A 27268-nucleotide genomic window follows, 5' to 3' on the forward strand; every position below is an offset into this window, starting at 1 on the left:
AAGGAATACAAATAAGATAGCCTTCCTTTTTTCACAACAGAGAAAATGGATCAGGCATTGCCTCAGGACCAGAAATTAAGAATGGCTCTGAAAGCACAATGGATAATTGCATAGTTATCAATAAAATCTCATATTCCTCCTTCCTTTCTCATGAAATGCCTGATTCTCATTAGGTACACAGCTTGCCCTCTACCCCCTATACGGCCACTAGAGGGCTCTTTCACATGAACATACAAATTACAGTTTGGGGTATTTAGCTGGAAATGATGATGCTGTCTCACACAGCTGCTACTTGCCACCAAACAGTAAAAACATAACAATTGATCGTAAGCTGCCTGCACCAATGATATATGAGGGTATTTAATGCTGTCCAGAGTCATTGTTAGGGTCAACTACTGTCCTTGCACTCATCCACAGGGCCACAGGTAATATAGCATCAACATGTACCTTGCAGATCTGGTGCCCTGTGTGAGGGCTCCACGTTGCAAAATAATCTTTCGAAATCGATTATTTATTTCAGTTCGGCATTGAATCTTCCTCTATGCTTGTTTCCTGTGAGAAAGACAGACATTGTCACTTCCAAGGGGATACAATCTTAATCCCTGTTTTCAGTCCTGGGCGGGCCACAATAACATTAAAGTGACTTTTCCAGCAGAAGCTGCAGCCACTTGTCACTTGCCGGGACATTCTTGTGCCTCACTGTTGTGTCGGGCAGCATCGCCTGTTGGAGCTTAATCCTTTAACTGGCTTTGCATCGCTATCACAACAGCGGAATTTATGATTTCTGTTAAGCCGTTGTCTGTTGCACTAACAGAGTGACAGCTACAGAGGCAAAAAATCACATCATTCCAATCCAAGATACTCAGGGTAAAGAAACAATGTATTTTTGCATTTCTCTTATCCATTAATAAAGTATCTCTCTCTCTCTCTTTCTGTAGCAAATTCATTCCCTTCCCTCTCTTTCTGCCGCACTCCTTCTTCCTCCTGCCTCTTTCGATTTCACCTCTTCCTCACATTTTTTTTGTCATCTTTCATTTTCGCCTCTATGCTATGCATGCTCTTGCAGCAGGGTTTGGCCAGGAGCTGTTCTGCTGACTCTACATTTGTTCCCTCATAGTTCACCCCTTTGCCCCCCCCCCCCCCCGCTACCCTTCCATCTCATCCTCACTCCTTCTCTGCACCCATCCCTCCCTTGCTCTTTCCTGCCTTCAATCCACTGAATTTTCAAACCTCTTTTATTCTGTTCCCTCTCCCTCTGTCTCAACTCTATTCAGATATTTGCCTTCGAGTGGCCCGCAGTAGCTTCGGTGCTGAGTTTTCCTGCTAAAATTATATGATGTCCTGGATTATTAACACCCTACTACAGGGCAGAGCTGGCCATGCTCCAGAAACCTACAATCCACATTATCCCTACAGCATTGGGAGTTTACACTTTTACTGGGTATCACCACTGTGCTCAGTCTTGTCTGTGCTGGCTCTGACCCAGACTTATTCGTAGAAAATATTTCTCAATGGACTTGTTATCCTACTACAACTGGCCACATAGTTTTTTTGTGTCTTAGTATTGTGCCGCACACAGGTCAGTGAGGGAGACTATAGATCCAACTCAGGTGCTGCATGGCCTTGGTCTACTCGGACCAAGTCTTTGTAGGTCGTGAAGGCCGAACCGAAATGAGATGGACTGGTCTATGCAGGATTTTCCATTTGCACCATCAGCTTGTTCCACCCTTACTATTGTATTGTAAACTACCTCGAGCTGCTCCATCTTCTCCGCCTGCATAGCAACCTTAATAGCATTGTCAACTCAATGCAATGAACCCTGGGCTTAAGAAGGATCCACTCGTTGGACCCGTTGTTGCATTGGAATGGAAGGTTGCATTTGCAAAATTCAAAATCAGCCTCCAAAGGATGCAACCCTCAAACTCGTAAGAGGATGTTGACTAGCTTAGTTCTTTGTAATATTTGTATTCTTTTATTCTAAGTGAGACTCCAGTAGTAGTCATCTCTGATATTCGTATCTTGTGTCATTAAAATCATGCAACTCACATTTTATAGAGAATAGGAAACCAGAGGTGGATTCATCAGTTTGCTGTGTTTTCTTTTGGCCCCTGATCAGCTTCTACCTGCGAACTCTCCCAACACGGCTCATTTTTTACACGACTGTGGATTACCACAAACGTTGAACTGTGCACCTCAGCAAATGGCCACTGTCAAGAATGTCATCTAGATGAATCTGGGGGACATGGGCTCTAATGGATTTAGGTGTGTGTCTGTGTGTGTTTGTATCGTGAGGCTTTCCAAGGTGATTGTGTGGAAGCTGAGGCAGCGACAAATACTCGGCGGCCCCATCGCAGTTTAATTGTTTGCCTGCATAATAAATCAAATGTGTCAAGGGAGATTATTTATACAAGGACCGTGTTGAACAAATGAATCAGTAGTTTGCTCAACTCTAGGATTTTCTTTGCCCTGCGTACTAAAGCTATGTGACATCGCCTGCAGGTTGCGCTTGTGTGTTATTTGCTTGCGTTTCACTATGGCAATGTTCGTATGTCCTTTTTTCATGCATGACTCTTGATATTCAGGAAGGAGCATGAATCTCATGGCTTCCTGGTGCTCCCTCTGTCATTGATGGATCTGGCGCTGCCTGAAGACGTCGCACAGGGGAAGGGGGAAGGAAAATAAATTAACGTGAACAAGCCATCGGGGCCCTTTACAGCTGCAATGTGGACATATCTGAAGCTCAGGGTGCAGAGACCTATGTCCGGAGAGCTGTTGTAGCTTGCAGCATGCACCAGCACCTTGGTGCCATGCTAGTCATTGTTCTTGCTGTTGCTAAGCGACAGCTGTAGACCCTTATTAAGAACAGTTTTGTTCCAAGTTGAGATGTTTTCAAATTTCTTTGACCGATGTGCTGCTTCAGCAAAAAAGATGCCCTACCCTCTTTGCCCAGAGCATGTTTTTTTTCATATAAACCAGGAAAACCATGTCAGCATTGTAAAGACAGGTCCCTGGTGGACGCACGCGATACGCTTTTATCCCGACACTGTTGTAAAGCCAGGAAAAAAAAGTAGAACAGTGATCTGACGCATGACTGCCTCGGGAGATGTGTCCAAATGGAGGATTTTGGGCTGAACCGGCGAGGCTGTACGGGGGCTGGAATGTGTCATAGAAAGAATAAATTAATTGAAACAGGTGTTAAGAGCATTTTTTATTCCTGTGAAATGATGCACTTAAAAAAAAACTGTTAAAACATCATTAAATGTGCAAAGTCAGGGTTGGTGACAAAATGCTTGGTTAGGGAAGGTACGGAGCAAAGTGCTTGGTAATAGCTGCGTGTCGGCCGCGGTGCAGGGGGGGGGGGGGAGGGATCGTGGCCTGGAGGAAAGGAAATGCGGCTCCCTCAGCAGCCTGTAAATGTGAAGCAAACAGCTGCAGGCAGCCGGAGGGGGGGGCGGGAGATGGGTGACATGGGAGCGTTCAGGCAGGTTGAGGTCAAATTGGGCTGCGGCATTACGGATGATTTGTAGGATATCACCTCCAAGTAGGTGCTGAGTAAGTGTCCGTGATGCGATGGGGGGGGGTTTGCAGGAACGGCAAGCTTGTTGTTCATCCATTATTTCCTTGATATACAAGACATTCTCCTCTCCTCCTTTCCCCCCTCAATTGCTGTCTTCCATTCCTTTAATTGCTATCCTTGCAATGCCTTTCCTATGTTCCCTCTTTCCTTCTGAATTCCGTCGCCTCCTTCCTGTCTGTGGGTCCAGTGCAGAGCAGCCTGTGCCCTGTGGCCCCGCCCCACTCTGTGGCAGGGTGATGTATGAGTGGCTGGCTTTGACGTCACCTCAGGCTGAACGTCATAGCAACCCAGCGCTCCCAGGCTGGCTCTTTCCTGCCGCTTTCTCTGAGTGCCTCTCCCTTCTTCCTTCTCCCCTTTATCTCCCATTAATCACCCCTTTTTCTTTTACTATCTCCCCCCTTCTGTTATATCTCCTGTTTCCTCTTCTCCAAATTCATTTCTTTATCTTGTCCATCATTTTTTTTCATCGCTCTTGCTCACGGTCTCTTGACTTCTTTGTCCACCCTCTGTCTTGAGCTTTCCCTTTTTTTTTTTCTTTTTTTTTTACTTAAAGCTGCATCCTCTCCTTCATTTCTTCTATTTATTCCATTCACAGATGTACAAATATACAGATGCAAGACATGTTTGAGGTGAGCTGAAAACCAGTGCCTCTCCCATGTGAAATACAGCCTGTTCCCTATTCAATTACGCTTATCAAGATCAGCTCTATTCCTGGACAGGGTTTCATAAAACCTGCCGTCTGTTTCCCACCGTACCCGGCCAGTTCTCTCGATGACAACTTTGCTTTTTTCGGATGCCCAGTGACTCACCTTTATGTGTCAGGAGAATTGCCCGTGGCTTGTACGGAAATAATAAAATAAAAAAAAGGAAGAAGCAGTATAAAAGTGAATTATTAGTCATCTTTGACTTCCGGAGCAGCTCGGGAAAATTTCATCGGACTTGACAAGACGTGAGGCTGACCCACTTTCCGCGTTTCGCTCGCCGTCTTCCTGTTTACTTGTCTTGCTGCTATCGCTGCCTGCAGTCAGTCTGTCCACTTTTAGTGTCAGTGCAGCGTGGTGAGTGTGGCGGGACAGACACGGCACTATGTTAATAAGTCACATGTGGATCGACCTGAGGGCCCATGGAGTAACTTTTAGTCAGGTCTGCAGTATATTTTTGTCCCTCGATATATTTTAAAATATGCGAAAACCCGTTTGTTCATCACTTAATTACTTGTCAATTACACTGTGACCATTAATGTGACATCTGTGTTCCTATCGTCTTCTTTCTGTTCCATAAAGCTCCATAGAATTCATAAAACGGCATAACATCCATCCTCGTCGTCCAAAATGTTTTCCCCCCAAGGAAATATTGTGGTTAACCATTCAGTTAATTTCATGTAAGCTAATTTACCTTCAATCAAGTATCATAAAAAGAAGATAACCGTGTTTATTGTAGGTACTCCGTGTCTTCTGCTGTCCCCCGTTATGTAATCCCATGAAATATATTTTCGTTATTTGTTATTTTATCGTGTCAAAAAGCCAATGATGTGAAAACAACCCACAGAAATTGAAATTGTGTTATTTCGCACTCTGGCGTGAAATTGAGGCAACGACGCACTGCCAGAGGAAACATGTATTTTAAAGGAAAACACATTTTGACACAGCAGTGGTAAACCAGTGCCAGGGGTTTTTCAAAAGCAAATGTAAAAGCTTTCATGCACCGGGTAAAGACTGAATTACCATCAGATATGGAGAGCAACATGAGAGGCGATTAAATCAATAACACTGGGCTGTGTGTTTCTTTTAAGATGGAGTCTGGGTTTTTTTCTCCGGCAAAACTTTTTAATAATTATCATTTTTAAATGTCTCATTTGCAAAACATTTGTGTACATCTGTACTGATTAATAATTAGTTTGTAAAAGTTGAACAATAATAAGTATTAATCAGTGACCCTTATGTAAAAACTTGAAGTAATTAGTTATGTAAATTAATGCATTTAATGACTTTTGCCATATTTTGTAATAATTAAACTGTAAATCACTTCAATTAATGAAAAGGAATTGAATCAGTCCTTGTGTGAACTCCAGAGATAATCCTTTTTACTTGCTTTTATTTATTTGTGAAAAATTACAAATAAATTAAACTTTAACATGCATTTCCACATTTTACCTCGGGGACAAAATAATTTGTTCAACAAGGTCAATAGCTTAGTTTATATTCAAATATAATTGAATTAAATTTCCATAAAATCTGCAGAAGGGAATTGCATGTTTCCAATAGATAACACTGACCCAGTCCCAAAGGAAAGATGATATAATTATTTTCATCTTGTGTTTGTATTTTTAGTGATACACCAACTTCTGCACCTCATCCGAGTGCAAAATCTATTTAAATTTCCAGTATTTGAACTGAGATTATTTTGTGCGCAAATTGAAAAGGTAAAGTTCTTGTGGACGAAGGTGGTCTATGAATTTGGTTTCTTTGGACTTAAGACAAAGCTTGTTCTCCTCACATTGGAGGAATGCCCTCATTTCTATGGTAATTAGAATGGCAACATCCTCTTGAAACACATGAACAAATGCCAGTGTTCCCCTCTTTGATGGTGTAAATGTATTTTGCCCAGTTGTTTTTTTTTGTGTGTGTCGATGTGTGTGTGTGCGCTTCATGATTATATGCTTGTGGAATGGCCGCCTGTCTTCAGAGAGGAGGCAATATGAGCAGTTTTAAAAGCACAACCTTAAATCCTTTCCTCTCTCCTTCTGAGGCCCTGGAAGATTAGGTTGCCAGGCAACGTTGGAAAAGAGTTTTCAATTAAGTCACTTTGAGTCGGATGGAATGCGCTGTCACTGGGCCCAAAGCTCAGCTGACTAACACCACACGCTGCTGCACATGAAAGTTATATATAAAAAGGATGCTCCTAAAGTTTCTGTGTAAAGATGGAACCATATCAGTGTTTCCCGTTAATCATCTAGAGCGCGGCGGCCCAGTCATATTCTAATTTGTCCCACCACAGTTTCATAACGAAGCAAAATCAGTTTCACACGCTTCTCAGAGAGATCTCTAACTATGGTGAGTGAAGTGCAACCTGCAGCGTGCACTTGTAGACTATTGTGCTACTTTAAGCGCTTGCTGTGGTCCGTAACGTTTTTACCATTCACGCAGGCTGTCAGATCTCATAGCTCTTGCTGCAGTTGTGGCATGCAATGTAGTTCTTTGTCCCCGTCATTCGGAATGTGTTGCGTGTGTCAGTGACCTTCCTACACCCAAGGATTTTGTGAGTTGATGACGTAAATCCTCTGCCGTCGTCGATCATATGTGGACTGTTCCTGCCCTTAACCCTCCATCATTAGCTATTTTGAGCCATTGCACTTACTTGTCTTTGGCCGGGGGGGTCGAGATCTTGGAATAATTGCCCGAGAAGGATCCGCCCATTGAATCTTAAATTGCCTGTGAATGGAGGGACTGATTTCACGAAGGATCCATGGGAATGGAACAGCCTGGTTGTGTTGCTATGACTTAAACTATGACATTCAAGGATGTGGACCTTGAATTTGGAGACAGCTGCAATGTCTAAGAATAACATCAAGCATTAGTAAAACACTTTGTAGTCACATTTGCTTTTCTAGAGACTTACTGGTAAATGCAACATTGCTGTATTCAGCCGGTCTCTTTCTCTGTGGAGTTCACAGGTTCTCTCTCTGTCTGCGTGGGTTTTCTCTGGGTACTTTCTCCGGCTTCCTTGCAGATCAGGGTCAGGTTAATTGGAGACTTCATTGAAAGTTGGTGTAAGTGTAAGTGGCTGTTTGTCTCTGATGTTTCCCTGTGATACCCTGGCGACATGTCCAGGCTGAACCCCGCCTCTCGCCCAATGTCAGCCGGGATTAGCTACACCTCCCCCCGAGACCCTCAAAGGCTAAGCAGTAGATAATGGATATGTTATAACCTTCATCTACAATGAGTGACTCGTTGATGTTTAGAGGTGGGAGACTATTTCCTGTGTTTTGGCCAACAGCAATGACACGAGCACCCTTTTCTCTCTCATCACTTCCCCTTTCTGAGTTTAGAAACCTAATTAAAGCTTTTAGATGTAGCATACAGAATGGTCTGCTAATAAGCTGATCTAAGCTTGCTCAGTGTACCTTGTCCAGCAGCAGTATCCTGGAGGAGGGCGGCCCTACTAGGTCAAGTGAGAGTACTAGGTCAGCACTGGGGTCCTCCGTCCTCATCCGCTTGCTGGTACACTGGTTTGCTGCGTGCTTTGACCCTCTCTTAAAGTCAGAGAACCTTTTGTTTTCCGGTCTATGGCGCTTCAGTGCATCAGTGACCTCTTACCCGGCATGTTTCAATTTATTTGAGACGACGCTGCTGAGACCTGCAAACATCAATATTCCTCAGAGAACTTCCTCTGCATCTTTGTGACACATTTCTGCTGTTTATTATGAGAAATGTGTCTTGTGTGTGGTATTTGATGAACTCATGAGGACGTGTGTGTGAATGCAGAACAAAAAATACAAATATGAGCCTCTGGCTTTTTTAATTCTCTCCCTGTCTCTCTCTCTCCCAGGTCAAGGAGTTGATTTAAGCTTTCTAGGAATTTCCCAGGCTTTATTCGTTTCTTCCTCTCTCCCCTTTCACAAATCCAATAGTAATGACTGTATATTGACACTGTTATTTTCAAGTGGTCAGCTCGGGTTTATGTGTTCAGGCATCGTTGACCCATGTGCTTTGGTTACTGTGGTAACACTCCAGGCATACGTGGCGCACTGTTGCAGTGTGAAGGCAGATCAGTAGGCTGCAGGCTTTATGAGGACTGTGCATCCTTTCAATGTTCGCGCTGGAGAATTACTGGTTCACAGCTTCTCAGGCACAGCTAACAATGTCAGCTAATGCTCATAGAGCGAATTAGAACGAAATGATCCTCTATAGGTGTCCAGGATACAGCTGTTCTTGGAATAAATTCTACCAAAAATGTCTCGTACAACTGAAACCTTATAAGCCAAACAATATATCGTCCATGCTCCATTTATTACATGTAATAAGGGTTGCTTCACTTGATGTATAGATGTTGACACCAGCTATTGAACTTTTTTCCCGGTAATGTAATGGTAAAAACGTATCGAAGTTACAAGTCTGCTTCCTCTGCCTCCTGCAGTGTTTGTTAACTAGAAAGTTACACCTTCATGAGGTGAAAGATGGAGAAAGCTACAGCTGGTGATTCTGATCATTTCCGACTTGGTGTTGGTGTTTTTAATTCCCCCAGACGGTTTACAAGCTGAAATCCGGGGTTAGGATAAGGATTAGGGTTATTCCTTTAATTGAGTGTCAAGAGCGTTGAGTGCAAAGGTTAATCCACCTGATGAGTTGAGGGGCAGGTTTTGCAGGCAGAACAGAGCCTACTGTACCATTCTGATAGCTGATTGGAAGAGAACCAGCATGTCCTTTGAGAAGATGATGGTTTAAGATCAACCCAGAGCTCTTTGTGTTGAAGCTGAAGGTTTGATTTACAGCCATGAGTTTCTCAGACTGAAGTTCAGGGCTTTAATATCACATGTAGCACCTCCAAAGTAATTTACAGAACAAATGAGATATTCACCGTTGTGAGTTTTTGATAACAGGCATCTGAAAGAATGCAAAACCAGTTTTCATCGTCCTTTCAGCTCTGTTCCCGGCTCCACTCACTCCTGAGGGAAATATCTGGCTCTCTGTAAAGGCTCCAGTGTGTTCACCAGCTGGTTGCCAAGTGTGTGTGTCTGATGTTTGGGACTGGGCAGAAAGTGTATAGCGGTTTTTCTTTTTTTTTTACCCCTCTTTTTGAAAACAGATGAAAATGATGCTGATGAGCCTGCTGAGAGTGAATCCAGACCAACACACTGAGCTGAAATATGCAAAAATGCTGCTGAGTCAGCCGATATTTCCCTCAGCCAAGGAGGTGATGTATTCATCAGCAGGATTGCTCAAAAACTACTGATCGAATTCCCATGATACCTCGTGGAGGGGTGGGGCATGACCCACGGAAATAAAATATTACATTTTGGAGCAGATCTGGGCATTTTTTCACTTCGTCATCGTGAGATTGAGCAAGATATGTACTCTCTGAGTGCTCGTCTTCCAAATATATGTTTTCAGGCCTTTTGCTTTTATGGACAGGACAGGAATGGGAACGGCACGCTGCAAAGGGCCGGGACAAAATTGAACCTGTGGATGCTGCAAGCCTCTGTTTTGGCGCTGTGCTTAAAATTGTCATGATCAATATTCTAACTTATTGGGATGAATCTAGAAAACTTGGGCACTCTGATAGGGGGCGCCCTGTCTGATTTCCCCTCTAATTCTCTGGAGTCGTTCCTACAAGACTAGAAGCATATCGATTGTAACACCTTGATGTGGAATATGAAATAGAAGCCAGGGAATGAGATTGGACCCAGTGAGGGGAGAACAAAGGGATAAAAACAGGTTTCTTCAGTTTCAAGGTAAAATGAAAGTATAGGGAACGTGTGGCTGCAGAGAAACGAGCTCTGTGTGGTGCAGGCTGCCTTTATCCACTGGGACGGTCCCAGCACACCTCAGGAATGGTTACACACATTACAGCTTAATAAATTACTCTTGTGTGTTGCTGTGGGGCTGATGGAGAAGTCTGCGCCGCAGGAGAGAGGAGGACTGGGCTGTCGGCCTCTGAATTAGATTCTTGGGTTCTTGGGGGTGGGGGGCTCTGCTTGTTTTCTTGTTGCTTCCATCATCATTACTCACAGTTGATGGGGTTTTTGCGTGGATGTAAATGCACAAATTCATCCTGATCAATCTGTATTCATAAGGAGCTGCGCGTCTCAAACTGTGTTTCGGTTGGAAAGCACCGAAGGCAATTTACAGTACCTGGTCACGTGCAGGAACACACACCACCTCGTGCCCTTATACACACACACACACACACACACACACACACACACACACACACACACACACACACACACACACACACACACACACACACACATATACACACTCATATATACTAATTATGAGTAATAATGTCGCCCCTGGGGTGTTATACCTCTATGTGACCCCTGTATGAAAAACTGTAACCCCCCCACCTCAGTCCTGGGACTCACGGGAGGAATGAATGGATATTATCAGTAAGCTCACCTAATCACTCTTTCCTGGAAGAGGAGCTCATTATTCTCTGTCGCTCCTTCCTCCTTTCCTTTTTCCTCTCCTTCCTTTTTTTCCCCCGACCAACCTCCATCCTCAGGCCTGTTTCCTCCATTTTCTTCATCTTCTTTCTGAGTTATTGATCTCTCTGCAATCTCTCGTTCTTTTGTCTAACATGCCACTTTCTCCTGGATAACAGCCGTATTTCCAAGTCGTTATGAAGACTTGAATTGCACACACTGTTTGGTAATTGTGCCTACAATTTGAAGAACCTATTCTCAAAAATGCTTAAAACTGCAGGACCCATAAGTAAAGTCAATTTGAGTTATATAGCGTCAAATCAGAATAGAAGTTATCTCATGTAGGGCAGGTCCAAACTGTACTCCTTATAATATTATTTACAAGAGATCCATACAGCCAACAGCAGAAACATGGCGACAGTGGCAAGAGAAAACCCGACAGGCTTGGTTGACAGAACGAGTTGTTGCATAATTACAATATTTTCATCTATTCGTGCTTCCAGGAAAGGAATGGGATGTACGGGGCATGCTGGGGCTTCTGAAAGGGCACATTGCTGCAATGTGAAGAGCCTCCCTTGTTGTTGGTGATGAATATCTTCAAGCTCTGCCGGTCGACCATAAAAATGTCACCGTGGATATTCCATTTTCCTTCCCAGTAGGTAACCAGCTAACAGATGTCACGACCTTTGAATCGGGTGTAGCGAGGAGCATATGACCTTAAACCGCTGAAGCGCTTTTTCCTGGTTACCATATTTGCCAAAAAAATGAAATGACATGTGGTGGAATTGTAATAACTGGGCTACAAAAACACAAAGGCACTACTGGTCCTGGTGATGAATTCCCTGTGTGCTACTATATGCTCCTTGACAGAGTAACTTTCAGTTTTGGCCGTCCAGGTGTGGAGTGTTACTGTCAGCACGAGAGCGGAGCTGCCGTCATCCAGCTGCAGTTTCTTATCAATGAGGTAAGTGCCCAGTTTCTCCAGTGATATGTCCGTTCTCACCAGTGGGTAGCGCTGTGTTACAAAGGCGGGTAACTCCAGGGGTAATTGTGTTATTGAAAGAAAAAAAAAAGTTCTTATTCTTCCCTAGTGTTCCACTTTAGTCTGTAGAATGACCTGCGGGCTGATGTTCATCCCTGGTAATCGCATTTCCACCCGTAAAATGTGCAAAAAAAATGGTTCCTACTGTGTGAGCCGCTGCAAGTGAGGCTGGATGAAGGATCTCACTGGTTGTGTGAAATAGCTCAGCTGCCTTATCTGCTCATCTCTCTCCTCTCGTTCCATGTTTAACACAGAGAGCCGTCGCTGCAGAAACGGTCATTTGACCAAATTCCCCTGGATTCAGTAGAGCTGGGTAGTGGTTCTTAGTAGTTTGTGAGTACAGAGGACTACTGTCTTCTCAGCATTAAGTTTTTAAGACTGTACTGAGGTCTGAAAGTTGGCTTTTACAGTCCGCTACGTGCTAATTTTAGACATGTCATTGCTGCTTGTATTAAAGCATTAAATATTGACGCTTCAGGACACGTGATGATCTGTAGTGTTTCTTGGCCCTTGTGTGTCATAGGTTTTTCGTCAAAGTTAAAAAGCCCAATGTCTGGTCTGATGTTTCTGGTGAAATATGATGTTAAATTCTGTATTACTTAAACCAAGAAACATGTTCTCGATGTCTACCTGACATCTTTTAGTCAGATGTTCTCTTGTTAAGACCAAAAAATAAAAAATGACTGTACATTCATTTCCAGTATCTACACACTATTATTACTATTAACAACATTACATTTAAACTACATTAAAATAAGCTGGGTCATAGTGTAACATATCACCGATATGTGGAAACCAATAACTCATCCAGCTTTTATTGAACAACTGATAGATTCAGATAAAATAGACACTTCTCTTCCTGTCGCATTGTCAAGTGTTGAGTGACAAGCTGGGAACTTGAATTGAATACAGACAGCACTTTCTGATTTATATGGAAAAGAGCAGAGCAGAGTTTGACTCACTTTTTCTGACTTACTTTATATGTATGAGAAATTCAGCATTTCATGGTCAGTCGTGTGTGTGTCTCTGAGTGTGTGTGTGTGTGTGTGTGTGTGTGTTAGTGACTGTGACTCAGCATCTCAAACATACCCTGAGGGAGAGGGAGACGGTTTTTAGTGCCTCCTACACGCACACATACACTCATATACATCTAATGAATCATCATCGCGACCTGGGAGGAAGCTGCCTGATTTAAAATCCGCTTCCAGAGATTGCAGTCTGACTCATGCACGTCAGAAACAAAATTTGCGGTCTGTGGACATCTCTGTCGTTAGTACCTGCATGTATTACAATGATGATACATGCATTATTGTTTTATTATAATCTTTAATCTTGAATATCAGATTAAATATCTCCTCTTTTATGACAGGGAGCGCTGGTGAGTGCTCTGGCCGATGACAGCGTCCACCTGTGGAACCTGAGGCAGAAGAGACCGGCCATCCTTCACTCCCTTAAGTTCAGCAAAGAGAGGTACACAAACACACACACACACACACACACACACACACACACACACACACACACACGCACACACGCACACACGCACACACACACACACACACACACTAAAGTGCAAATGATGCGGAAGCCTGCAGAGGCGATGTGTCCATCCTGCTGCCACTCTCCCTTTTCTTTCTCTCTCAGTTTGTCCTCTCCCTCCTCAATTAGGCTGTCACACTCGCTCTGGCGCAACATGAACCGCGGCTCTCGGAGCGGGGGGGCAGTGTCACAGTTTTCCGCCTGTGTGTGAATGTTAGATTTTGTTGTCGACTGCCACGCTGTATGCAAGCAGACGGCAAATGTGTCCGTGCGCCTGAAGGATTGTGCACAGGGCAAAGGAGGGAGACTAAGAGGCTGATGCTCTCTCTCTGTCTTTTTCTCTCTCTCCGTTTCTCTCTGTTTCTCTCTCTTTCTCTCTCTCTCTGTCTGCTGCCCTCCAACTAAACAGTCATTATTTTGGGTGACTCGCTCTGCCTCTGCAGCTTCCCCTTCACTGGGCCACAGGTGTGAACCCACCCCGAGCACCTGAAGCTTTACACCAGCAGGGTATTACACACAGACGCACAAACTATAAACAAGCAATTAATATCCGCAGCTGCCCACACACACACACTCACAGGGAACATAAATACACACACGCTTCCGGATGGTGACCGCGTCTGTGCCCATTTTTATTTCCAGGAACCATTTTACAGGTGATTTTATACGTTTGAGATTATTAAGTACTTGCACACCATGTATTATTGCTACTAATGTTTAAAGGCACATCATAACGTTTTTAGATTAATTCCCGTCCTTTGAAGAAACCACTAGGCTCTCTTGACTCCAGTATGCTGAGTTAATTAACCTTCAGAGGGTCCAAACAAGCTCGTGATGAATTTCTCCTCAGCTTTAACACTTTGCTGCCTTGAGGAGCGTTAGTGTCTCATCAATATCACTAAAGTACATTATGCCTTCAGGGTCATTTTTTTTCATTTCTTCTCGGTGATGAAATAATTGATTGTTTGGCTGACAAACTATCAAAGTTATTTTACGAGCACGCGCATCAACACATGCACAGGATATATAATCTTTTGTCTTTTCAATAACTTAGCAGTCAACTCTCAAATTATATTTGTCAGACTGTCCTTGAAGTCCCCAACGCTGAGTTAATAACGGCTCCCTCTTGCAGTATTAACATGATGATAACAGAATTTTGCGTTAAGTCAGCAAGGTCGCAAAATGTTAATCATCGCTTAGTTAAAAACATGCAAAACAGCCAGGGAAGCTTATGATGCATTCTTTCCAATATCAAATGAAGATGAGCGAAAATGCTAAATCACTTCACCTCCGGGGAAGTCGCCTTCCAATGTCTCCTCCAATCACAAATGCAGTGATTACCCATCAGACGCAATCATATCACTGGCCACTGCTCTGTCATCGGGAAAAGTGGTTCACGGGTTAAACGTCACGGCTGATGAGTTGTGACAACTCTGATGTGATTGACAGGTGGCCAGCAGCGACTTTAAGGGCGGGTTGTGTTCTTACGGAGGCGCTTGACCGCCTCTGACATTTAGAAAGCACCGCCGTCCAATGCAGCGACCCTGAGACACAGCATCTAAGGAGGAGCCGAGCGGGGGGGGAGGGCGACGACACGGGGCGGAGATGCTGCAAAGTCACTACAGACATTAGGGAGAGGAGAAGAAAGTAATGGCAGCAAGGGGAAGAAGCAGAAAATGATGGAAAATAGAAACTGAGATGTAAAAGGAAAAGTTGAGAGGATGGAGAAGGATGATCAGTTGTAAGACTACTCTTCAATCCCTGGTTAAAAATTCACGAGGAAGAATCCAGCCCTTCGCTCCTCATCCATACATAATATGTAAGGACTGGACGATTAGAGGAGAAGATACTGACACTTAAGGAATAATGTTCGGCCACTTACAGCGGTTTTACCTGAGGGCTTTGCTGTCTCACATAGTCCCAGGCTCTGCTTAGTCACGTAAGCATTCAAAGCACGGCAGCGGTGTCACGCTGATCCGAGACGTGAACGTGATAAAGTTTCAGTTTGAACTTTGAGACTTAACTTCACCTGATGATGGTGACAGGCTTCAAACTTTGATGATGTGCCTCAAGACCTGGTCTCCTTAGGGGCTCATGAACTAGAATTACACTCAGTGGAGGTTTGAGCAATTCCACACATTATTGTCTTGCTTCTGAAGTAGAACTATCAGAGAAAAAAAGGAGGTGGTCTGATACCCTCAATGATGTATTTGTCGTAAGAAAAGGTTGAGGAAAGTCCTCCACTGAACAAATTAACTTTGTGTGTGACTAATTTGAGTCTACACCTCTTTCATCTGACTCGGAATTGCTACAGATTTGCTTCTAGTGAATTTATTTGGACAGTTAACCATGATGTGGCTTTGCTGAATCAGTTGTGTAGAAGAAATCCTCTCCAGCAACAAACCTCTCAGTCTTTAACCCTTTATTCAAGCAGAGAATATGAAAAGCTTTATATATTGTTTGCAGATCAACACTTTGTGAGACACAACTGCTTCAAACTTGACGGGACCATCAGAGTTTTGTTGGGCCTTTTTCTTTTCAACCTTCTTATCACACAGTTCAGCAAAGTGCCTTGCACTCTGATAAGCTTATAAGATCTCCGCTGGCTCCGAACGCGGCCAATATCGCTTATCTCAGCTTTTTTTGTTTTTAATTAAATGTGCGCCCAGCTCTTGTTGTCCCGATCAAGACTTTTTAATACAGTTGTCGAAAGAAAAACCCATGAGGTTGCATTTCCAAGTGGCCTTGAGAAGATCATAGTTCAAGGTTAACAATCGATGTAGAAGGAGTATTTTAAATCCAACAGGATGGAAACTGACAGATTTGTAAAAACCTCTAAGGGTCTTTTTCGTCGAGCACCACCTTTGCTGCTTTGTTTCTCCCCTCGCTGACTGTTTGTTTCAAAGCTTGACTTTAACTTGTCAGGGTGAGGAGGACAGGGCAGCCATTTCCTACATCAACAAAAGCACAGGCACCCAACCAGAACTGCAGCGACAGCTTCAACAGAGGGTGCAACAGAGAAATACAAAGAAAGTCAAATGCCAAGCCAAATGAAGCGCTCGTGTTTAAACTGACCCAAATACTTCAAGGTACATTATTAACCGCAGCGTTTGTTTTTGTTATCTTATCACATAGATTTAGATCTTTTGCATCACGTTCGTGTCTGTGTGGTCGAGCAGCAAGACTTGAATCAAGGGTAAACAGCTTCCAGTCTGAAAATAAAGCTACACTTGAAACATGAGAGATATATTCCACGTGGTGATGTAAACAAAATCTGAACATATGTAAAAAAACTCTGGAACGCAATGTTCCGAAAATTCTACGTTCAAGGTCGTGAAAACCACATGAGGTCCCGTGTTCGGAGACTAGTGGTAGTGAGTGGTATTGATTTATCTTACCATTTGCCAGAAATGTATTAAGTGTATTTAAAAAAGATTTTTCAAACTCTACCTTACATTGTGTTTGGGTGACATTCACATGGATAAAGCTCTCTTGCGAACAGCATCTTTCTTAAAGCCAGCTAGCATCAGAAAAGATTAGATTAGCAATTTAATTATAAAAGCACTTTCACTGTTGACAAGGACGAAACAAAAAATAAATGGTATAATTTCAGCACAGGCCCAAAATGCTGCCAAAAACTCCCCCAGTAGCTTTTACATTTTCATACATTAATTCTCTAAATAAATAAAGAATTCACCCTTTAAAGTCTGCCCATCATCAGGACCCGTTCCAAAGTCCTCCGAACAGATCCCCACCTTCCCCACCTTCTTTCTCTCCTCTCTCTCCCCCCCGCCACTGCTGAGAATCATCGGTTGATGGGTGAAAGCAGCGTGGCGGAAAGCCCTCCCAGCGTCAGCATCCATTCACATCAGATCACAGGCTCTAGGAGAGAGGAGAGAAGGGAGGAGAGGAGGAGTTGAGACAGACTGGGCCTCAGCCAGAGAGCGGTGAGTCAGTCTGTGGGCTGGAGTGTGGGGATGCAGCGGGCGCAAAAAAGAAATCCTGTCGAGTCATTCTGGCGTAGGATGCTCTCGTCACCTCCCGGCCTCACCGGAATGCACTGCAGACTCGGATGCTATCGTCAATGCAGGGTGATATGATGGGAGATAATAGGAGGGGTGGGGGGGGGCCTAGGTCACACCTCAACCCACCGCTCACACAAATGTGACTCGATCTTTTGAAGGAGGTTTTTGTTTATCGGAGCAATAACTGTGTGTTCCTGATATATTTGGTTTGAGCTGCTTTTATCTCTCTGTCTCTGGAACGACTCCGACACGTCATGCTGATAATCACACAACATAAATCTCAGGTTTCGCTTAAGTATTTTTGAAGACGGCACAAAAAAGCTAAAAATATCTTCTCAGTACTTTGTCGTCGTTGGTGCTGCATCAAGCACATGAGTGAAAATGGTTGATAAAAGTGAATTATTCAGCAGAGCGGAGTTTACTCTGAAATATTTCACTGAGTAAAGTTACTTCAGGGCTGTTAGGTTTATAACACCCCCAGAACTTTTAATTTTTTTTATTTCTGTGTCCCTTTTTTCTTCTACTTGACCTTCTAACTGTAACAATGCATATATTAAAAAAACTGTGGGGGTGAACCAATGTCTACATTGGTGTAATTAATGATAAAGGCACATACTTTAATTAATTCTCAGAGGCGCTCAACTGTCTGTGTAGCAGGGTGTGTGTGTGTGTGTGTGTGTGTGTGTGTGTGTGTGTGTGTGTGTGTGTGTGTGTGTGTGTGTGTGTCCCTTATCAGATTAGATTCCTCTTGACCTAGACCATGTAGGTAGATTGGGGCCTCTGGTCTCTCTGGAGCGTTTTTGCTGTTGGTGCCTGATCGTCATTTAGTTTTTTAAATTGTCTTCATCTAGATATTTGCTGAAAGGAATATGCTCTCTTAATAAGTGCAAAGTACCTGTGTGTTCAGATTATTTGAGATGAGCAGCTAAAATCAGAGAGGACCAAAATACGCTGCTTTGATTATTATACAGAAAATGACAGCTGTTATAATTTGAGGCGCTGCAAGGAGCTGGGTCTAAATTAAGTTCCTGGGAAGTAGTTTCCCTTTTCGAATGACCGAAGCAGAAAGTCCCTAAAAGGAATCTGTTTCGATAAAGATCCTTCAGAAATTAACCCTAATTCTCACTTAATTTGTACGATCAATAAATGCTTTAATTGGTAATTTATGGTCTCAAACGCTAGTCTCAAGTCTTCTACAGTACGGCACAATGTAAATGATTGTCCCATTTACATCTGAGCATGGATACCATGTGATTTACAGCTAGTACTGGTCAATGGGCGCAGGTCACAAGTGTAGGCGTCCTGCCCTCCTCCAAATATGGTTACTACTGGTTTCCAATTGTTCATAATCAATATGATACAATATTCTGATAATTCTACACTGTATTAAAACGATTCATGTTATATTATGTCTGTGATTATTGTTTTTGCTGACACGCCTTTATTAAAGGACCCACATCATATTTTTTACAACACATTATTATGTAGTCAACCAGTGAAGTGGTCAGTGCCTTGCTGAAGGGTGAATTATACAAAATCTGTTCACTGAAGGATCCTACAACAAGATAAAAGCTGTTTGGATCAAAGTTTTCAAATTGATGATTTTCTAATTACAAGCAGGTTCATTGTGGCAATAATTCTCTTTGATGGGAACATCACAGAAAACCCTGTTTTACAAACAGCGATTTTGTAAAGTTTCCCCTCTCCCCAATTAATTTGCAGTGGACTGTGCGCTCATGCAAGTATAGCCCAAAGTGCAGATAGCCTCAGCGTGTTGTGTGTGGCAGGCATCTGTCATTTCCGAGGCAGTGTGTTTGGCCCTGAGCCTGCAAGCTGGCAGCTGCCTTTGTGTGTCGTGACCACTTGAAGCTGGAGATTTCACCAGGAGACTCGTGCGTGCACAACAAGTGTGAACGCGGCGAAACGCACGGAAGTACACAAACACTTGTGTTTGCATGCACACGAACACACACACACACACCAAAGAGAGACACACACACACACTCTCACAAACTGCGAGCAAATTTGTATAATTATGCTCCCGACACTGCCTCTCAGTTGGCCCTCAAAAACTGGCTCTCTGAACACTTAATCATGGAGCTTGCATGTGCACACGTTCGCAGATCACACATAGATTCAACGTAGATTTACATACAATGCATATATAACCACACTAATTCATATCTGCAGATAAGAAACATGCACAAAAGCAAATATGCACACGCGCATTACATAAACACATGTGTTCACGCTGTGCTTTTATTTGACAGAGTCACATCCATGAAAACACTCCAGCCTCATATACACAGACAAGGCACATCTGTTTGTGCAGCTGGAAAAAGGACATTAAATCCGGTCGACAGTCTGGCTACTGGATATGAGGACGCCACAAGTTGTCATGAAAAGTCATGGTGCTCTTAGTCATCTTGCCTGGTTAAGTGAGTCTGTAGTGTGAGTGTGTACTCAGCGATCAACTGGCCATGTTTCAGTGAGTCGGCTCCTGCTCCTGCAACACTGTCTTCAAATGAAACCTGGTCCGAAACAGCTTATTAACACCAGCAAATACATTTTCTCTCCTGGTTGAGATTGGAAAATCCAGGCAAATTAATAGTGAATAGAATAAAGAAACCTTGTTGTTCTCAGATGAGATAGAAATGTGCAACTCGTAAAACTCCCATATTTGATCAGGCCAGGTTGTGTTACTCCTGCATGTTGTGTCTTTTCCTACGTTTGGACTGCGTGGATGAGATTTATGTTAAGTAGCCCAGCAACTCTGCTCAGAAATATGAATATATTCATGTGTTAGAGCGGAGCAGCCGGACAGAGAGGGAAGGTGTGGGTGAGTGTGTGTGTGTGTGTGTGTGTGTGTGTGTGTGTGTGTGTGTGTGTGTGTGTGTGTGTGTGTGTGTGTGTGTGTGTGTGTGTGTGTGTGTGTGTGTGTGTGTGTGTGTGTTTTACTCTCAACACAGCCCTGCAACAAAAGTGTGGGAGATACAAGCTCTGTGAGCATTAAAACCCAGGACTTAAGGTCAATGCAAGGACATGTTTGCTCCAGTTTGTGTTTAAAGTACAGATTCATCTTTAACCCTCTCCTGTACACCATACACCACATCTGGACACTTTGTCAAATGTTCAAGAAGAAACATCCTTTTTGTCCTGATTACATTAACATCCTCAATTCTTTCTTCCAGCAAGGGAATTTAGTTCATTTCATATTTTTGGGTTAAGGATAATGAGACTCATCTTGTGCTTCTAGTCTGATTTTCTTAACAACATGTAGTGAATGTAGCCCTTAATCATCAAATATTCACCATGCTGTAGTTTCCTAGAGAGGATCTTGTGAAAGGAACAGCAACTTGTGTCAAGATACCCTTAAATCTTATTTTTGGACATATCTACTTATTCCCTCTTTGACAGCCGTTCTTACATTCAAATATTAAACTTGTTTTGCTGAGTGATTCCATTTCTGAATGTGAGTTAATCTGCAGGGTAAGAAAAACTCCAGTGTGTCGTTCTTATGAATAATGGACAGAGAAGAAAGTGCTGTAAAAAGAAAAGGTAACAGATTCATTTCCCTTCCCCTACTTAGGTGGGTTTTCCCAGCTGATGAAGCATGGTGGGGCTTCGTCTTAAAGGCGCAGGGTCACTGACGTCCACAGGTTTAGAAGCTCAAACCGCCGCACAGAATCCAAAAAGGATCGCCGGCAGAGCTGGACGACCTTGAAATATAAGCCAGCTGGATTACCAAGGTTGAACATTATTATGCCTTAGATGGATCGGAGGTTGAATGAAAGATGGATGAAAGAACAGAATGATGAAAAAGGGATGAGAAGATGAATGGATAGCTGCAGTTAAGGAGGGAAGGGTTTATAACCTCTCATTACGCCTAAGTCTGATGGATGGACGGAAGGGCGAGGTTAGGGGGTTGATGATGAAAACAGGAGGATTCTGGGTAACTGGCCTGGTGCATCCTGTAGGTCTGCAGACAAGGAGCCGAGTGAATGACTCAAATCTCTTTGGTTTCCGCTGCTTTGACCCGGCCGAGTGGTAAATAACCCTCTCGAAGTTTTGCATAATTTAGTTCTCCTAATAGGTCATCGGGTGATTTTCTCCACCGGAGTCTGTCTCTCGGTTGTTGTGTAACCTCGATTGTCCGAACCTGTCGCTCACTAACGCTTGTCTCTCCTCCGTCTCTCCGCAGAATAACTTACGTCCACCTGCCCTTCCAGAGCAAGTGGCTGTACATCGGCACGGAACGAGGGAATATCCACATCGTCAACGTGGAGTCCTTTACCCTCTCAGGCTACGTGATCATGTGGAACAAAGCCATCGAACTGTAAGTGTCGCCGCCCTCCCTCATCTTCACCTCAAACTTTCTTCCTCTGTTGCTTTTTCTCGTCGGCGTGATTTGAGGGATTCTTGCCCCGTGCAAGGGGGTCTGTGTGCAAAGTAAACTTCTAATGCACTGATCAATAATTGAACTCCGCACGAATCCAACTCATATTGCCTATACTGCAACGCCGATCTCTGTGTCTATTGATTCACCTTGCAGCCCTTAAGTGAGGCGAGGGCTGTTTGTGCGATCAGCGTTTTGCCTTTGAAAAGGTTATTGTGTAGTTTAAACGTAATGAGATGAGAAAGAATCATTAGTCAGTCTATCATTGCCAGGCACAGTATCCGACTTCAGGTAGTGAGCGACCTGTCTCCTCGCTGTTTCAATGGATCTGTCAGTTTGACAGGCTCCATTTTGGTTCCCTGCTGTAGCGACTTAAATTATTCACTGGAGCGTTTTGCTTCTTGCCATCCCCTCATCCCCCTCTCCGTGTGTGTGTGTGTGTGTTCAGAGAGAGGGATAAGAGGAGGAGGGATGGAGAGGAGAGAGAGGGGGGGGTTGAAACAGGTGTCTGCCGAGATCAGTGTATGGCACACACAGACGTCTCGTCTCGTCGACAGGGCTGCAGGGAAGGAAAGTCGAGAGTGAGCGGTGGGGAGAGAGAGGGAGGAAGAGAAGGAGGAGGAGAAGGGGAGTATGACAGAGAGGAGTGGGTCGGATGAGACGGTGCTTTTTTCGCCTTGGGAAAAGGACATGCAGAGAGGATGTGTGATGGAGGAGAGGAACAGAGTGGTGACAGAAGGATAAACGCAGGTAACAGAGGGCAGAGCGGGAGACGGGTTGAGGAAGGAAGGAGACGTGCAGATGAGTGTAGGACGGAGAGAGGTTTCCAATTAAAGGAAAAGGGAGGGCAGAGGAGGAAGGTAAGCAGTGATAATAACGAGATGGAGGATAGATAAGATCAGAAGGTCGATACTGAGGTTCTTCCTGAGAAGGACGAGCAATAACTTTTAGGTGTTTTTTTGGTTGTTATTCGAATCCCTTCTTATTCTCCTTCACCTTTACAATGCGTTTCTCTCCTTTTTAAAGTGTTTTTACCACGACCACCCACACGTTGTTCCAACATATCCAAAGCTTAGAAAAGTTAGAAAAAGGGAAAAAAACGAACTTCTACCATTAGGTTATAGGAACATCTGGTGCATTCAAAAACACGGGGAATAATAAATTAATTGGCAGACACATCTTGAATTAATGGACCGCATCTTTGGACCGATGCAGCAGTAAAATGTACCTCTCTTACACCAAAATCAGTAGGTAAAAGCAGGTTTTTTAAACGTGGATTAACAAACTAAAAAAGGGGAATGACTCCTTTCCTATTGCCAGTAGAGAAGTAAACTCACTTAATTTTCACAAATTAACCATAAACCGAGGAGCTCTCACACCTGAGTGAAGGTTGTATCCAGGCCAGTTGCAGACAAAGCCATCAGTGGAAATCACACTTTTACTTGTCTATTTTATTTTCTGCTTTGATGACAAATCCCCTTTGGCCACGTCAGCCTGGACGTTGCTAAGAAGCAGCCTTCTCTAAAACGCTGGAGTTTTCCTCGGAATTAGAAATTGAGCATTGTGCCACTTTCACATCAAACTAAAGGTCAGACGGTCTGTAAGTGGGACTTTAAACAGCCTCCGTCCTCTAAACATTCAGCGTGTTGCTTGTCCGAGATAATAAAAGTCAAAATTTCCATTTATATTTGCAATAATCCAGTGACATGCACTTTCCCGACAATAAAGGAGACCAGTTATGTTTTTCATACAACATTGACCTGCATATTCACCCTCTGCCTTTCTCACCCGCCCTATATTTTCTGTGTTGTGAAGCTGCTTTCAGACATGCACTGAACTCCAGACGTTCTCCTGAAATTAACTGGAGGGGCTGTTTGTGAGGGCAGAAATCTGTCAGAGGGTCCTAGTTAAAACTCAGGACATTGTCCAAATGAGGATATGGATATTGTCTGGGGCAAGTGGCTGCTTCAAACACGTGGCAAATGCAACATGTCCAAAAACATGTTGAAAAAGCCATTGATAGAGGATGTCATCAAGATTTCAGAGATTTTGGCGATAAGGGGCCGGCGCCTTTGTCGATGTGGAAAAACAGGTGATTTCCACAGTGATCTACCCAGAATCCACTGATCGTTCTGGACCTTTTTCTGTAATTGTGAATGTGTCTGACCTGGAGAATCTCTCAGCTGCCTTCTTCACATGTGGAAGAGAAAGTCTGTATGTCTGGAAACGACTTTACAGATACAGCATCTGCATCTTATTGTAAGTCGCTTTGGATAAAAGCGTCAGCTAAATGAAATGTAATGTAATGTAATGTAATCTGCTCCCCTCTCTGCTCTCTCCTCGGCTCCTGCAGGCCAACCCGTAACAATAATTACTCTCTGTAGAAACCCGCCCATCATCTGTCCTCACATCGTGCTCCTCCCCCCCCGCACAGCTTTGTTAAGCCACCACAACTTTCTTTGAACCGACGTTGTTTCCATCCAAACCGTAGCCCTGCACAATTAGTCTGAGGAAATGAGGTTCTCCCGTATCTTTTGGTTCAGGCCTCAATCGCTCCCGCGGCCATTCTGTGCAATATTATTATGTTTTGAAGACGGCAGATGCTCTCAGTTTGCATGTCTGTGTGTGAGTGTATGAGAGGGTCTCTGTGGTGTGATGCAGATCAGAGAGGCGTGGGGTTGCTCTCTTGTTCTCCTGAGCCAGCTGTGAAGGGTCAGGGGGGTGCAGACCCTTCCTCTGTCATTCTTCTCCTCTAACGCCTGCCTTTTCATCTTGTCTGCTTGTCAGGTGAAGCTAGCACTTCAGATGAATTAACCGCAAAAAGAGCCGTACAGATTAGTCGGGAGACAGAAAACGTTCCGTAAAAATATTTGTGATTTATTAAATGCTTTATTTTTATCAAGCGCAACAGTGCGTCGCTTTTCCTCAAATGAATGAACCCGTTGCAGGAATTCTCATGAGTACTATTGTCAGCTACACACTGTAAAGTGCGAGCGAAAACATTATTTGAAGACTGTACTTAAAGCCCTGCCAGCTGCACCTCTCCTCTGTTGCGTTTGTTGTAATGAAGCTCGGATGTGGCGAGCTCCGGGGTCATCTTCCCTCGGGCCCTGCTATTTGGAGACGAGCTGCAGAAGCCGTGCCAGTGGCCCCGGGCCTGCCCTGGCCTGGCCAATTGCTCTCTCTGTGTGTGTGGATGTGTGTGTGTGTGTGTGTGTGTGTGTGAGACTCACACCTCTGTTCCCTCTCACTGTACTGAACAGACTCACACACACATCCTGCAGTAATTACATGGCACTAAAGTTCACTCAGTGCTGTACCGATTAAGGGCACTGCAGCAGGGCCACATGTAAATCTGCCTGTGTTAACATGATTGTCGGCATGTATGCAGGGTTCTGTACATGCATGTTAATGTGTGTGTGTAGCTGGCAGCATGTGTTTGTGTCTTTGTGCGCGTTTGATGTGATGCAGCTTGATGGTCACTGGGTACAGAGCGGCGAGGAGGAAGTGGGACAGGAGTGGTGAAATGTTAACGGCTCCCTGTGACACATAGTTCATGTGAATACGTGCGTCCCCAGAGGCCTCTCCTGTTCTGACCTCTTTCATGTTCTCCCGCTCTCCCACTCAGGACCCCCAAGCTACTGTAAATACTTTGTTTGCATCTCAGTATGTTCCTGCATGATGTGGATTTAATCACGTGTGGGTTCATCAGCTGGTGCAGCACATGAAGGAAGGGTCCGGGTATCCTTCAGCATCCAGTGTCCTGCAGGCCAATCATCCCAGTGACTCCAGGGGTCGGCTAATAGTTAACTTCCCTATAGGGGACACAGCTTTCATTCAAAACCCCCAAGGTCCTTCGAGGGAGAAATGACAAATTACAAGTTTGCTTGTTGAAATCATTTAGCTCAGTGCAAGAATTTCTGTTGGTAAAAGATAATACTGTTCATATGGTTCTTCCTTAGTCTTCACTGCAGTGTTGGATTTTAAATAAGTCTCCATCTGTTGCTTGTTCTGACTGTTTAGTTCAGTTCAGTACAAAACTTAACCTGCCAAAAGTAAAACTGCTGCATGTTAACCAGGTATTGCTTTGCAGCTACGTCATCACTTCATTTGAGTTTCTGTTACATTCTCTGTTTTTCTGGCAACAGTGTGTGTCTCAGTTTTGAAAACGATGGCACGTCAGTGGGATATAAACAGAATCAGTAACTATCACAACATGATTTTTCAATATACATTGACATATTGCTTATGCATTGTGCAAACACAGTGAGGATGTGTAGCAGTCAGGGTCTTAACCTGCGGCCTCTGTGGGAGACTCAGGGAAATCCCAGGTAGAGTCTTCTGAGGTCACTTGTGATACATAAGAGGTTTTTCAGACCATGTTGCTGCTGTGACACATGGTGACTGCGCCTCTGCCGCCTGAGAGAGCTTCACCCGTGGTGACACCAGATGTTCGGTTCCTCACCGTGCACGTTATGTGCAAGTGTGTGTGTAGTAAGGCTCTTAAATAAGGCATGCTGACGGAATACTTGTTATATTGAGGGTTAAGAATTTGTTTTCGAGTCATGGTGAGAATTAGGTTTAGTTTGAAATTGAAAGCTATATGCAATGCTATAGGCATGCAGTTGTGGTTAAGGGGAGAGTAAGTGGAGATGGAATTCAATATGTCAATCTGTGTCGTGTGTGTGTGTGTGTGTGTGTGTGTGTGTCTCTGCTCTAGCACTGGGGAGATTTGTTAAATTAATTGAGATGTGGCTCTTCGATTGCTTACATACTTAGAAACAAATTCTATTATTATGCGTGTGTGTGCTCACATTGCATGTGTATATTCCCTTTGATGTAGTTGATGCATCATTAAGTTAGGATGTATTTCACGTGTGTGTGTGTGTATGTGTGTGCGTGTGCTTGTGCGTGTGTTTAAGGGTGTGAGTGAGATATGCAAGACCTTGAATCAAAAGCTGAAAGATAAGAATGAAACTGCAAATGATGCAATGAGAGAGACAAACACATGCACACAACACATGCACTTATAAACACACGTAGCCAAATGTTCTTGTCCCTGAAGGCCTCTTCACTCAGTATGCAGAATGCAGAGTTAATAGCAGTATACAGGCAGAAATGTGTGGTTACAGGAGCGTGTTGAAGTAGTTAAGCAGGCAGCTTGTGTGTCTGTGTGTACTTCTGTCTTTGTGAGGACCAGTTACAATTTTACGACCTTCAGAGTAAGGGCATTAAGGTTTTTTTTGGGGGGGTGGTGCTCATAACTTTAACGGGCTGTTTGGCAGTGAAGCATTGATTTCAGGGTTCTGGAGAGCATTAGGTTTCAGAGACAGGTTGCTGTCCGGTGTTTGGTTGTGATGCTTAGAGTTACCGGGTAGTGAATGCATTATGTTAATGAACGTCCTCACAAAGATAGAAGTACAAAGATGTGTGTGTGTTTGTGTGGGTGGGTTTGTGTGTTTGTGCCAGAGTATATGGATGCTTTTTGGGAGCCTGTGCTCTGCCCGTCCTGCCTCTGTTGCTATGGTGATTCCTTTATCTC

At 43.8% G+C, this 27268-nt stretch overlaps 1 protein-coding gene across 4 annotated transcripts in view; it reads left to right on the forward strand.

The window, feature by feature from the left end:
• The window catches only part of stxbp5a (syntaxin binding protein 5a (tomosyn)), an 83740-nt gene that overhangs the window by 22008 nt on the left and 34464 nt on the right, over positions 1–27268 (forward strand). For all 4 annotated transcript variants that reach the window (XM_061091763.1, XM_061091764.1, XM_061091762.1 and 1 more), the window contains exons 3-5: positions 11607–11688; positions 13136–13236; positions 21532–21666. In XM_061091763.1, the coding sequence (XP_060947746.1) occupies positions 11607–11688; positions 13136–13236; positions 21532–21666 (318 nt within the window). The remainder of the gene's footprint in view (positions 1–11606; positions 11689–13135; positions 13237–21531; positions 21667–27268) is intronic.

The sequence above is a fragment of the Limanda limanda genome, chromosome 18, assembly GCF_963576545.1.
Source record: "Limanda limanda chromosome 18, fLimLim1.1, whole genome shotgun sequence".
NCBI lineage: Eukaryota > Metazoa > Chordata > Actinopteri > Pleuronectiformes > Pleuronectidae > Limanda > Limanda limanda.